The 14053-nt window shown below is 41.9% G+C and overlaps 1 protein-coding gene and 1 pseudogene across 4 annotated transcripts in view; one reads left to right on the top strand and one right to left on the bottom strand.

Annotated features, from left to right (window-relative positions):
- Positions 1-14053, top strand: part of Zyg11a (zyg-11 family member A, cell cycle regulator) — a 58843-nt gene that overhangs the window by 308 nt on the left and 44482 nt on the right. For 3 of the 4 annotated variants that reach the window (XM_023724166.1, XM_023724165.1, XM_004639108.2), the window contains exon 2: positions 8375-8540. The exons of the other annotated variant lie outside the window; for it this stretch is intronic. In XM_023724166.1, the coding sequence (XP_023579934.1) occupies positions 8375-8540 (166 nt within the window). The remainder of the gene's footprint in view (positions 1-8374; positions 8541-14053) is intronic. 4 annotated transcript variants of the gene reach the window in all.
- On the bottom strand, positions 11056-11681 carry LOC105743211 (annotated as a pseudogene).

Raw genomic sequence — 14053 nt, 5'->3', positions numbered from 1 at the left:
GCTGGGCGCCGCGGGCTCTCCCTCCGGCCGGCTAACCTGGCGGTGCCGAATTGCCGCGGTTGGAACCCTCCGTGTGGCTTGCGGGCCCGGGTGCGGGCCGCGGAGGCGCCGCTCCACGCAGGTCCCTCCTCTCCCCGGGCGCGGCTGCGGAGCGCGGAGGCTGGGCGCCCGCGGGATGCGCGCTGCGCGTCTCCAGGGCGGCGGTGTCCCCGGTCCTCTGCGGCCTTGCGCGGCTTGCCTTACTGACGCAGGAGATGGAAGCCTTGAAGATGAGTTCATTGAATCTGGACCCCCCAGGTTCTGAGGCAGGACTCTGGTCAGCTGTCCTCAGGAACCATTTAAGAAATCCGGCTTAGTGGCGTAGGTCTGTAACCCCAGCACTGGGGGAGACTGAGCCAGGAGGATCACTGCGAGTTCGAGGCCAGCCTGGCCTGCATAGTGAGCACAAGGCCAGTGTGTTCTCCGCGATACCGTGTGTGTGTGTGTGTGTGTTGGATGGGGGCGTGGTGTCGCTGCCTGTAATCCCAGCACATGAGAGGATGAAGCTGGAGGATATGAGTTCGGGGCCAGCCTGAACTGCATAGTGAAACCCTGTCTTAAAAAAAAAAAAAAAAAAAAAAAAAAAATCGAGGGGCCTGGGAGATGGCTCAGTGGAATAAGCGCTTCCCTGGCAAACGCAAACGCCTGAGTTCAATTCCCGGTTCTGGAAAAAAAAAAAAAATCGAGGGGCTGGGAAGATGGCTCAGTAGAATAAGTGCTTGCGGAAGGGCCTGAGTTCAATCTCTGGTTCCGAAAAAAAAGAAAAAAGTCGAGTTTAGATTGATCCAAAATTAATAGAGAGGGAAGAGAGTATTCTGAACTCAGCTACCCCTTCACTCCACTCTCAGTCTGGAAATATGTTTTAAGGTTAAAACAAACTGCTGTTTTAAGTAGAAATACATAAAATTGACTTTTGTGTTTTGACTTTATATCCACCAGGCTTGCTAAAGTTTTCTTATTTTCTCTACTTTTTGTCAGTGTTCAGTTTTCTATAGTCATGTCATCTGCAAGTAAAGCAGTTCTTTTTAACCTTTTGTCTTTTTGAGATAGAGTTCCACTGTGCAGTTTAGGCTGGCCTTGAACTAGCAGCAATCCTCCTGCCTCAGCCCCAGCTCCTGCCTCGGGCTACTTGGGAATACAGGCAGCTGCCACCATGCTAGGCTCCAGTCTGTACTTGTGTACTTATTAAAATTTACTTTTTTTTTTTTTGGTGGAACTGGGAATTGAGCTCAGGCCCTTGCACTTACCAGGCAAGTGCTTATTCTACTGAGCCATCTCCCTGGCCCCAGGAAGTTTTATTCTACTCCTGGTTTGCTAAGAGTTCAAAATCATGAACAGACATTATTAAATGTTTTCAAATGCTCTTTTTTCTTTTTTTTTTTTGGGGGGGTGCGGAACAGGGGATTGAACTCGGGCACTTTCGCCTGCCAGGGAAGCGCTTATTCTACTGAGCCATCTCCCTGGCAATTATTTATAATAAAGAATAATAAAGATGATACTTTGATTTTGAATTACATTAATTGTGAATTTAATTTTATATTCCAGGAATAGACCCCATTTTGCCGTCATATGTCATGTATTGTTGTATAGCACAGGATTCTGTTTACTAATTGTCTTTTTCTTTTTTGTGGCTGTGGCATTGATGATTGAATCTAGTAATGTACCACTGGGCTACATCTCCAGCAGTTTTTTTTTTTTTTTTTTGTCTTTATTTTTGTTTTTGAGACAGGGCCTTGTCATTGTCTCATTTCAGCCTTCAGCGAAGAGGATTATAGGCATGCACCATACTTAGAAATTTTTTATTTTTAAGTTGGTCTGCAACTCCTTTACTTTCTTTTCCTTTGCTTTCCTTTTTCTTTCTTTCTTTTTCTTTTTTTTTTTTTTTTTCTTGAGACAGGGTTTTGCTATGCAGTTCAGGCTGTCCTTGAACTCACTTTGTAGCACAGGCTGGTTTTGAACTGATCCTTCTGCCTCAGCAGAGTGCTGGCGTGCACCCCTCCACCCTTCATTGAGTTTTGTTTATAAATTTTATTGAAGTTTTCAATGTTATCCTTTATCCAAACTGGAGGATTTTGATGTTTACTTCTAAAAATAATATGTAGTTTTTTCCTAGAATTAATGTTAACTGTAGAAAGCTTCCTAGGACACAGGACCAAAGTGCCATTGCTTCCTTGGATATAGGTACATTCAGGGTTACCTACTATACGAATCACATTTTTAAAGGGAGAACATTGGTGGGCACACCTGCTTATTTACTTTGGTACTTTTTTTGTGTGTGTGGTGGCTCAGCCCGCCTTGGGGGTGAATCTGGCGCAATGACTAACCACATTCCATGATTTTGTCCAAGCTTGCCTAAGCAGGTGCCTTAGTCTGCTGAGCTATCTCACTGGTCCAAGAGAAGCAATTTAAAAAAAAATGTTCATAAATGCTTTTCGTTTAAAATTTTTTTTCATTGGACTAAAGTGCCTGCTTAGACAGAACACAGGGGCTGGGGTTCCATCCCCGATGTGCCGCACCCACCCTGCTACTGAGGTAGTGATTGAGACTGGACACAGTGGTGCACACCTATAATCTCAGAGCTTGGGAGGCTAAAACAGGAGAATGACTATGAGTCTAATCTCGTAGTGAGATCCTGTAGACTGTGTCCTAAATACTTTTTAAAAAAGAAATTTTTTTTTTCTTTTGGTATCAGAAATTGAACTCAGAATCTTCGGCTTGCCAGACAGGTGCTTGTGCCAATGAGCTATATCCCTGGCCCTCATGTTTTTCTTTTTTAAAAAAAATTAATTTATTTATTTATTTATGTGTGTGTGTGTGTGTGTGTGTGTGGCCAGCTCAGCCCACCAGGGGGTGGGGCTGGCTGGCATGTGGTGCTGGGGGATTGAACTGCGGTCCCTGTGCTTTGCTAAGCTTGTTCTAAGTAGGTGCTTTAGTCCACTGAGCCATCTCACCAGCCCCTTTCTTTTTTTATTAGTTTACATTTTCAATATATGATAAATACATTGGTTGTGCGGAATGTACATGTCACATCTTGATCTTTTTACCTGGAGAACTTGTTTCTGTTGAGACCACTGGTGGCTATGATAGTTGTCTATATTTCTTTTTCTGCAGAGTGACAGACTTTATCAATTGTACAGTCAAATAGATACCGTTTAAGCATATTACACTAACTGCTTGAAAAAAATTATTTTCAACCAGGTGTGGTAGCTCATGCTGTAATCCAGTACACAAGAGGCTGAGGCACAAGGATAAAATAGTAATTGGTTTAACAGTCTTGTGTCTGGAAAGGCAGCAAAAGCCACCTGTTCCAAAATTTGAGCGCTGATTCAGGCTGCCTGTAAGATACATCCTATCCCTGGGGCTGGTGAGATGGCTCAGTAGAATAAGTGCTTCCCTGACAAGCACAAGGGACTGAGTTCAATCGCCGGTTCTGCAAAAAAAAAAAAAAAAAAAAGATACATCCTATCCCTGGTCAGTCACAAAGGTGGAACTTGATGAATTCTATAGAGTAAAAAGCAAGCTCATGCAAAAAACAAGCTCATCTATCAACACATGCTCTTGGGACTGCAAAACTAGAAAAGCGGGCCAGGGAGATAGCTCAGTGGAATAAGCACTTCCCTGGCAAGCACTAGGGCCTGAGTTCAATATCCGGTTCTGCAAAAAAACCCTAAACAAACAAACTAGAAAAGCATAATCAGGAATTTGGGACTGGCTTGTTTTAAAAAGAGGGCATATATTCCCTTAGGCAGTACCAATGATAAAATAGCCCATCATGAAGTTGTATAGAGATGATTCTGGTTTACGTTTTAAGTCTTTTTTTTTTTTTTTGGCGGAACTGGGGATTGAACTCAGGCCCTTGCTCTTGCCAGGCAGGTGCTTATTCTACTGAGTCATCTCCCAGCCCCGTGGTGCATCATTCTGTAATGCTGTTCTTCATTTGTTTCCAATATTAGTAATTTTGTGTTTTTCTCCTCCCTCTCTCTTGATCATCTTACTTGTCCTTGCATTGCTATGATAATAGCATTAAAATTGATTTTTTAAGGGCCAGGGAGATGGCTCAGTGGAATAAGCACTTCCCTGGCAAGTGCAATGGTCTGAGTTCAATCCCAGGTTCCGCAAAAACAAACAAAAAACCCAACAAAATAAAATTGATTTTTTTCCTTACTGAGGATTGAAGCCAAAGCACTTTTCCCACTACGTTACATTCCCAGTCCATTTTTGTTTTGAGAGTCTTGCTAAGTTACCTAGGCTGGGCTCTGACTTGAGATCCCCCTGATTGAGCTTCCCAGAATTCTTGGATTACAGTTGGGTACCTTGATGCCTGGCTAAGTTACATCTTTCAAAGAAAGGACATTTTTCATCATAAATGTTGTGCATGGTTTCTGTTCATGTCTTTTTTTTATCTTGGCAGAACCAGGGATTGAACTCAAGCCCTTGTGCTTGCCAGGGAAGCACTTATTTCAATGAGCCATCTCCCCGGCCCCCTGTTCATGTCTTTATAATCACCTATATATTTGGTATTTGTTTTTATCACTTTAAGGATAATTTTTATACCTTTCTATTTTATAAGATAAACATTTGCATTGTGCATTTTCTGTAACAGTGATATGTTCAAAATATTTTCTTCTTGGGTTAGGCAGACAAGTGCTGTACTACTGAACCACACATCTGCAATCTTTTTTTTTTTTTTTTTTTTTTTTTAATGTATTTGGTATGGGGTTTCACTATGCAGCTCAGACTTGTAGTGATACTCCTGTTTTCAGCCTCCCCAGTACTGGGATTACAGGTGTGCCCCACCACGGCCATACTTGGTGGCTGACTCAGTGCATCCGGTGGTGGAGCCGGCACGGCATGTGGTACCAGGGGTCAAACTCCAGTCCCTGTGCTTGCCAAAGCAGGTGCTTAGTCTATTGAGTTACTCACCAGCCCTCCCATCTTGCAGTCTTAACCCATGCATGGCTTATTGAGAAGTGTATTCTTTATATACTTATTTTTGCCCAATGGTTCTCTTCTCTTTTCCCTTTCTATGATACTGAGGCTAAAACCTGAATTTCATATGACTCCATTTCCTGCAGAACCTAGGGGCTGGGGTGACAGCTTAGTGATCTTAAGTGCCTGCTTGGCAAGTGCAAAGGACCTGGGTTCTATTGCCAGTACCACATGCCGTGCTGCCCCAGAACCCCAGGCATGGTGGCCATGCATACCTGTAATCCCAGCACTGAGAAGGCTGAGACAGGAGCATCACTGTAAGTCTTGAGCTGCATGGCGATACTACCACAAAAACCAAAAAAAAAAAAAAAAAACAACAAACAGTGGTCCTAATCTTGTATCTAGCAACAGAGTGCTCCTTAAGTGAGTACTTGTCCATGTAGCTCCTAGTACATTGTATTGTCAGTGATTTGAGACCATGAGTTCTTCACAGAAGCCACAATCGAGTGCAGGCTGGGCTTCCCAAAGTTTCTATTGAATCAGTAGTTTAATGCAGATTGAGGAGATGGGTGGCCACAAAATGGCTGGCAGTTAAGAATGATGGGTCACATAATTTTTTTTTTTTTTGCGGAACCAGGGATTGAACTCAGGCCCTTGTACTTGCCAGGTATGTGCTTATTGTACTGAGCCATCTCCCCGGCCCCCGGGTCATATAAAATTGATCAAAAAATTTTGGGCACCAAAATTCAGAAAAAATATTTTAAATTTATTATTTATTTTTAAATCTTTTTATTTATTTGGTACAGGGTCTTGCTGTGCAGCTTGGACTATTAGTAATCCTGTCTCAGCCTCCCTAGCACTGGGATTACAAGTGTATGCAACTGCCTCATCCTCCTGACTAGCTGAGATTATTCAGCCTATTATTTATTTAGGTGTTTTAGACAAGATCTTGCTATGTAGACTAAGCTGGCCTTGAATTCAGGATTTTTTTCAAGATACTTCTGTCTCAACCTATCAAATGCAGAGATTCTAGCCATGTGCTACTGATAAATCAGCGGTATTTTGTTTTTGTAGTAATAGAGTTTGAACCTAGGGTAGCTCTACCACTGAGGTACATCTCCAACCCCTTTAATTTTTAATTTTGAGATAAGGTCTTGCTAAGTCTCCTAATTATCCAGACTGGGTTTGAATTTACAATCTGAGGGACTTAGGCTGAGGCAGGAGGATTGCAAGATGGAGCCCAGCCTGGCCAACTAGGTGAGATCTTGTTTCAAAATAAAAAGGAGTGAAGATATAGGTCATTGTAAAGACTGGGGTTTAATTCTCAGTACTACCAAAAGAGAGGTGAAAAAAGCTGCATTATAAAACACTATTTTAGAAGGCTTATAAATTTTGCCTTAATTCAAACAAAAGGAGTAAGATACTAGTGTATAGCTTCTTGAGAGAGCACAGGAAGTTTTGGCTTCAATCTCTAGCACCTAAAACAAACAAAACATGTATCTGAATCCATGTATTGGGGCCGGGGAGATGGCTCAGTAGGATAAGCGCTTGACCGGCAAACGCAAGGATCTGAGTTCAATCCCCAGTTCCGCAAAAAAAAAAAAAAAAAAAAAAGAATCCATGTATGATACTGCCATAATACTATCTGAGGTGTTAATTAGATAATTCAGGCAGGTTCTCCCTATGTAGTTCAGGCTTGCCTCAAACTTGGGATAATAGGGGCTGGTGAGATGGCTCAGTGGTCTAAAGCACCCACTTAGAACAAGCTAAGCAAAGCACAGGGACTGCGGTTCCATCCCCCAGCACCACATGCCAGCCCCGCCCCCTGGTGGGCTGAGCTCCCCCCCCACATAAATAAATAAATAAATAAAATAAAAAATAAAAAAAACAACTTGGGATAAGTGCTTGGAGTGTAGCCTGAAAAGAATGATCCATGCCTGATAGAACTGAAAGCTAGGAAGGCCAACTTCCAAGAGGCCTGGGTTTGTCCAGGGCTTTGTGGCAGAATCATCCTGTGTTGTCTGTATGCTGGAGAACTGAACTCAGGTAGGGTGTGATGGCACACATCTCTAATCCCAGGATTTGGGAGGCTGAGGCAGGCAGACACTGATTTTGAGGCCAGTCTGGATTATGTAGTGAAGCCTGTTTCAGAATGCACCAAAAGAGTAGAAGCAGAACTCTTACCCTTTCATAGTAACAAACTTTCAAAATGTTATTAATCCATTCCCAAGACCAGAGCCCTTGAGCCCTCTAAATAGCTCTTAAAGACCTCTGTCACAGCATTGGAGATTAAAGTTTGCAATACATCAGCTTTGAGGGACTTCCTCAAATCACAGCAAAAAGGAAAATGATTACAACATGCAGAATAAATTTGTTGGAGAGGAGCCAGGGAGATGGCTCAGTGGAATAAGCGCTTCTCTGGCAAGCACGAGGACCTGAGTTCAATCCCCGGTTCTCCCCCGCCCCCCAAAAAAAAAATTTGTTGGAGAAGTTTGGGTATGAAAAGGAATAATTGAAGGGGTCATGGGAACTGAGAGAGAGAGAGTTAGAATTTCTTTGGTTTGGTTGGGTTATGTTTTGCAGCTCTGGGATTTGACACCAGGGCATCAAGAATGGTAGGGTAGCACTCCAGTGACCCACATCTGCTGCCTATTTTTTTTTTCCTTCATTGATAACAGGATTGATACTAGCTGAGCTGCAGCAGTGCTGCAGATCAGGATTAAAAAGATTTTTTTGTGGTACTTGGGATGGAATGAAGGGCCTTGTGCATGCCAGGCAAGTGCTCTTCTCACTCTGCTTTATTCCCTCCCTTTGGAGGGAATTTAATGAGTTCCAAAGTCAGTGATGTGTTTGGTGTGGAACCCTCTGAGAAAGGAGGCAGACTGATGGTGTCTCATTCCCTCTTCCCCAGGACAGTGCTGTGCCTGGTGAGTGAGTGAGTGAGTGCTGCTCTGTCTTACATGAGAAAGGAGGCACATGTCTTTGTTTCTCCTCCCTGTTACTCTTCTAGAGCACCCTTGAGTGTATTTCCTTCTTACCCCCTGCAACAGAATAGTAGCTGAATAGATATATCTTCAGTGAATGCCCATGTGACCTCTGTTTAAGATGTCCCAAATGGGTTGAAATTGTGAGATTTATTGGTTTGATCTTCCACTGAGCTGTTAGCTCTACAAGGGAGAGAGTTCTGTTTCACCCATTCCTCAATGGTTGGTGGTTGGCACAGACTAGATGGTAAGTAAAGGATGGAAAATTTTTTTCCAAGGTAAAACTGATAAAGTGTTCCTTTAGTTAATGGTTGGGATAAGGTGGATTCATTATACGTAAGTCATTATTAGAATAGGAAGATCCATGTATGGCCTGACCTCTTTTATGTTTAGTCCAATGAAGTTTGAGGTTTGTTTTTTAGGAAGAGGCCTCACCGTATGCTTTGGTCAGTTCTTGCCTGAATGTCCTGATTGCTAATCTTGAGAAGTTGTGTCCTGAGAGACCTGATGGAACCCTGTGCCTTCCAGAACATTGGACTTTCCCACAAGAAGTCGCTGACCAGTTCCTTGAGATGCTGAGTTGGCAAGGTAATAAGGCTACTCAGTGGTCTACTCATATAACGATTGTTCTGCTTTTAATTTTTTTGTTTGTTTTTGTTTGTGGGTGTCAAATCCAGGGACTTTGCACAGAGCTTCATCATCAGCCTCTTTATTTCTTACGTTGAGATAAGATCTTGCTAAATTACTCAGGTTGGACTTGAATTTGTAATCTTTTTGTCTCACTGTCCCAGAATGCTGGGATTATAGCTGTGTGCCACCATGCCTGGCTTATTTTCTCCCTTCTATAGATTGTCTTTTTTTTTTTGTTTGTTTGTTCAGGAAATTGAATGCAGGGCCTTACACTTGCCAGGCAGGCACTGGTGCTGCAGAGCTCTATTCCTGGTCCCCAGATTGTCTTTTTTTTTTTTTTTTTTTTTTTTTACTTTTTTTTTCAGACCTGGGGATTGAAATCAGGCCCTTGCGCTTACCAGGCAAGCACTTAATCTACTGATCTATCTCCCCAGCCCTAAGATTGTCTTTTTATTCTGTTGCTTCTTTGTTTTTTGAGACAGGGTCTCTGCTATGTAGTTCTGGTCCTTGAATTCACTGTGTAGTCCAGGTTGGCCTGGCATTCATGAGTCAGTGATCCTCCTTCCTCAGCCTTTTGAGTGCTTTGTGTCATTATGCCCAGCCTCAGTTTATTTTGTTGAGCAGTTTTTTTATTTTTTTCATTTGCTGTAACTCCATTCACCTTTTTTTTTTGTTTTGTTTTGTTTTGTTTTGTTTTGTTTTTTGGCAGAACCGGCGATTGAACTCAGGCCCTTGCACTTGCCAGGGAAGCACTTATTCCACTGAGCCATCTCCCCGGCCCCAATTCACCTATTTTTACTGTTTCCTGTATTTTTGGAATCTTTTCTAAAAAATGCTTGCTCATTCAAGCATTTCCACTCTGTTGTTCTGAAGCAGGACTTAAAAAGTTGAGTTTCCCAATTTCCCCCTCCCTACATCTTTGTTCTAAAACAAATAAAAACAGTAACTTCTGTCACTGTAAGTAGTTTTACAACCTCTTTTTCCCATAGCATCTTGTTTGTTGTTAATGTTTGAGCAGGGCCAACAAGATACAAAACTGTCACATCTTGACAAACTGCCTTTGTTCTCCTTGCCTGTCCACAAATTCCAGTTTGTCCCCAACACCCTGCGAAAGACCAGCCTTCTTAGCAAGTGAATGAAAATAGGAGCTTCTCCTTTGTTCAGTGCTCAGCTGTGTTGGACAGAAATCCACTGAGCGAAGTGTACATCTCAAAAAACTGATCCAGGGGCCAGGGAAATGGCTCGGTAGAATAAGCGCTTGCCTGGCAAGCACAAGGACCTGAGTTCAAAACCCCGGTTCTACTAAAAAAAAACACCAAACTGATCCTGTGGTCTCTCTGCCTCTTTTGAATTCTGTTAACACTTCTAGTAGTTTTGTAGTCAACTCTCCATTTTGAATTGATTTTGTAACAGATGAGAACTGGTGGCAGGGGGGCTAGTTTCATTCTGCATGTAGATCTCCAATTTTCCTGTCAGTATTTTACCATCTTATTGGAAAGATTTATTTAATTCCACTGTTGTTTTTTGGGCCGGAGGGGTTATTTATTTATTTATTTTTTCGCGGAACCGGGGATTGAACTCAGACCCTTGCGCTTGCCAGTGAAGTGCTTATTCCACTGAACAATCTCTCCGGCCCCTATTTGTTTTGATATAGGATTTCATTGTGTAATCCAAGCCAGCCTTGAATTGACTAACTCAGGCTGGAAGCTGGCTTCCAACTGGCTATCCTTTTACCTCAGGTCCCCAGATTAGTCAGAAGACAATACTGTTTTGATCACTACAGCTTTGTAGTACTGTTATGACTCATGCTTTGTTGTTTTTGCTCAAAATGATTTTGGCTAATGAGCTTTTTTTATTTTATTTTATTTTTTGGCGGAACTGGGGATTGAACTCAGGCCCTTGCACTTGCGAGGGAAGTGCTTATTCCACTGAGCCATCTCCCCGGCCCTGTTTTTTGATTTTTGAATGAGTCTATGTGAGTTTGATTTTTTTTTTTTTTTCTCGTGGAACTGGGGATTGAACTCAGGCCCTTGAGCTTGCCAGGCAAGTGCTTATTCCACTGAACCATCTCCCCAGCCCCTGAATATTTTTTTTGACAAAGATCAACTTTTATTTTATTTTATTTTATTTTATTTATTTTTGCAACACCTGGGATTGAATTTAGGACCTTGCACTTTCTAGGCAGGTGCTTATGCTGTTGAGCTGTATCCCAAGCTCTTGACAAAGAACAACTTCAAATACACCATTAATAGTAATGATTAGAAATTATTGCATAGTGTTACACATTTATCATAAAACATTTTCTTTTTCTTCTTTTTTTTTTGTGGCGGAATTGGGGATTGAACTCAGGCCCTTGAGTTTGTCAGGGAAGTGCTTATTCCTCTGAGCCATCTCCCTGGCCTATAAAATATTTTCTGAAAGTAAAAGAATTATGTAAAAGACAACCCTTAAAATATGGATGGCTTTTACTACCTCAGTCTCGCTTTGTCTTTTTAGTACTTTTGTCCATTGTTTTCTCATTATCCCCTGCACTTTGGGCAGTACCTTTTCCCCTTTGGTTTTTATGTAAGTGACACACATGAAAAATAAAAGCATTCCATTGTACACTGTTGATTGTCATATCCTGTCATTTCCCCCGTAAGACACTTGGTGACATAAACTGTACGTAGGTTCATTGGGATCTATTGTAAACAACAGGTGAAGCTTCTCTTGCTTGGCCTTAGAGGGGTTCTTTTTCTTGGCTGACTTAGATTTGTAGCTGATCATCGCAGTTTTCAATCCCGTTTGTCATGTGACATAAATCAGTGCTTTCACTAGTTCTCTGTTGGTAGGGTCTTGAAGGTCTTTGTTTGGGTAGAATCCATTTTTGCCTTGTCTGATGTTCGCTTACTTTCAGCAGGATCTTGGGGACACTGAATGCAACTCTGTTTGTTTTGCTCGATTATCTACCAATTCGAGCATTTGTGTGACAATCTGAATTTTTTCATCTCCCAGTTCTTGGCTGTTTATCAGTGCTCTCTGGAGATGCTGCTATAGGCTTTTTTTCTAGTTTAAATCATCTTTCTTATATTTTCCATAGACATCATCAATTTCCTTTATTGTTTACAGCAAACTCTGACACTGATCCTGCTAAGCCCAACTAAGGCTACAGTCAGGAAAGGTCCTTCCCAGCCAGGCAGTGTGGTCCACTAAAGCCCCTTCAGAAAGGGATCAGCCATTTTCCAGGCCAGCAGGAGCTGCACACCTATGCCCCTCCTACCTTTTTTTTTTTTTTAAAGATCTATGAAAGATGTCATTATTTTGATAGTGTTTGTATTGCAACTGTATATCACTTTGGGTCATATGGAACTTTTAACAGCATTGATTTCTTCCAGTCCAGTCCATGAACATGGTGTGTGTCTCTGGGAGGATGGAATTGCTTCTGCTTCATTTCTTTCATTAGTATTTTATAGTTTACATTACCTCTTTGCTTAAATTTGTTCATAGGTTTTGTATTAATATCTGTTGTAAATGAAATTTCTTTCTTGATTTCTAGTTTAGATAATTCACAATGTATAAAAAGATACTGATTTTTTTTTTCTGTATTTAGGACAAGGTCTACAGGGTCTCACTACATACATCGGACTCAGTGATTCTCCTGTTTTCAGCCTCCCAAGTGGCGGGTACCACCATGCCCAGTCTCAGTTACCGTTTCAGTGTGCCCCGTGGGCAGGGCTGGCACAGCACCCTGGAGATCGAACCCTGGTCACTGTGCTCTGCCTAAGCAGGTGCTTTAGTCCGCTGAGCTATCAGGCTGGCCCCTAAGATACTGATTTTTTTTTTTTACATTTATTTATTTATTTGGGGGGGGGCAGCTCAGCCCACTAGGGGGCGGGGCTGGCTGGCAATGTTTTTTTTTTTTTTTTAGATCTTGCAAGTTTGATGAATTTATTTCTAGTGATTTTATTTTGGCAGTCTTTGGGATTTTCTGTATGTAAGGTCATGTCACTTGCAGTGACAATTTGACTTTCTCTTTTTACAGTTTAGGTGCTTTTCATTTCCTTCTCTTGCCTGGTTCTTTTTTTTTTTTTTTTCCAGAACTGGGGATTGAACTCACTTGCCAGGCAAGTGCTTATTCTACTGAGCCATTTCCCCAGCCCCTCTTGCCTGGTTCTTTTGGCTGTGACTTCTAACATAAGAATAGACACTTTTAGTCTAGACCTTGGAGGAAAAGCCTTCAGCTTTTCCCTAGTCAATGTTGTTAGCTGTTGGCTTATTAAATATTGCCTTTATTATGTTCAGATGTTCCTTCTATGCTTAATTTGTCTAGTTTGTTTGGGATAGGGTCTCACTAAGTAGTTCAGGTTGACCTTGAATTCAGTATGTTGCTTAGGCTGGCCTGGATCTGGGTTTGATCCTCCTGCCTGGGACATTCTTCAATGCTGGGATTATAGACATGTGCCAGTATATCCAGCTAGTTAAGAGTTTTTATCTAAAGGAATGTTGAATTTTACCAGGTGCCCTTTCTGTATCCTATCATTTTGTCTTTCATTCTGTTGATGTGTTACATTATGTTGATCAGTTTGCCTACATTGAGCCATCCTCACATTTATGGGATGAACCCCAGTTTGATCGTGGTGAATAATCTTTCTGATATGCTGTTGGGGGCCTGCCGGTTAGCTCAGTTGTTTAAGCGCCTGCTCATGCAAATGCATTCAGGTGCAGGATACTGTGGTTCGATCCCCACCTGCACCTGCCTTACCAGACCCGCCCTTAAGGTAGCCCGAGCCAGGAAAAAAAATAAAATTAAATTTAAAAAATCTAATATTCTACTGCATTTAGTATACTAATTCTTTTTTTTTATTTTATTTTTTAAATTTAGTCCAGGGTCTATAGGGTCTCACTACGTAGATCGGACTCATAGTGATTCTCCTGTTTTCAGCCTCCCAACTGCTGGGATTACAGGTGTGCACTACCATGCCCAGTCTCTATATGCTAATTCTGTTTTTTGCTTTTTTGTATAGTACTAGGGATTAAATCCATGGTGGCTTTCCACTGAGCTACTTTCCCACCCTTTTTAAAAATCTTTTGAGATGAGGTAGTGGTCTATACTTTTCTTTTGGTTGTGTTTTTGTCTGGTTTTGATATCAGTTTAATGCTGGTCTTGTAGAATGAGTTTCCTCCTTTTTCCTTTTTTCTCTTTTTTCCCCCTGCTCAGTACTGGCAGTTGAACCTAGGGATGCTCTACCAGTGAGCTATACCACAAGCCCTTTTTATTTTGAGATAGGGTCTTGCTAAATTGTCCAGATGGGCTTCAAACTTGTAATCTTCCTGCCTGAGCCTCCAAAGAAGCTGGGATTCATGATTTTCAATTTTATTAAATATAATTTAAGGGGGGGCTGGAGAGATGGCTCAGTGGTCTAAAGCACCTACTTGGAACAAGCTTGGCAAAGCACAGGGACCGCGGTTCGATCCTCCAGCACCACATGCCA

This window comes from Octodon degus, unplaced genomic scaffold, assembly GCF_000260255.1.
Source record: "Octodon degus isolate 3935 unplaced genomic scaffold, OctDeg1.0 scaffold00107, whole genome shotgun sequence".
Taxonomy (NCBI): Eukaryota; Metazoa; Chordata; class Mammalia; order Rodentia; family Octodontidae; genus Octodon; species Octodon degus.
This window is presented reverse-complemented; position numbering and strand designations above follow the sequence as displayed.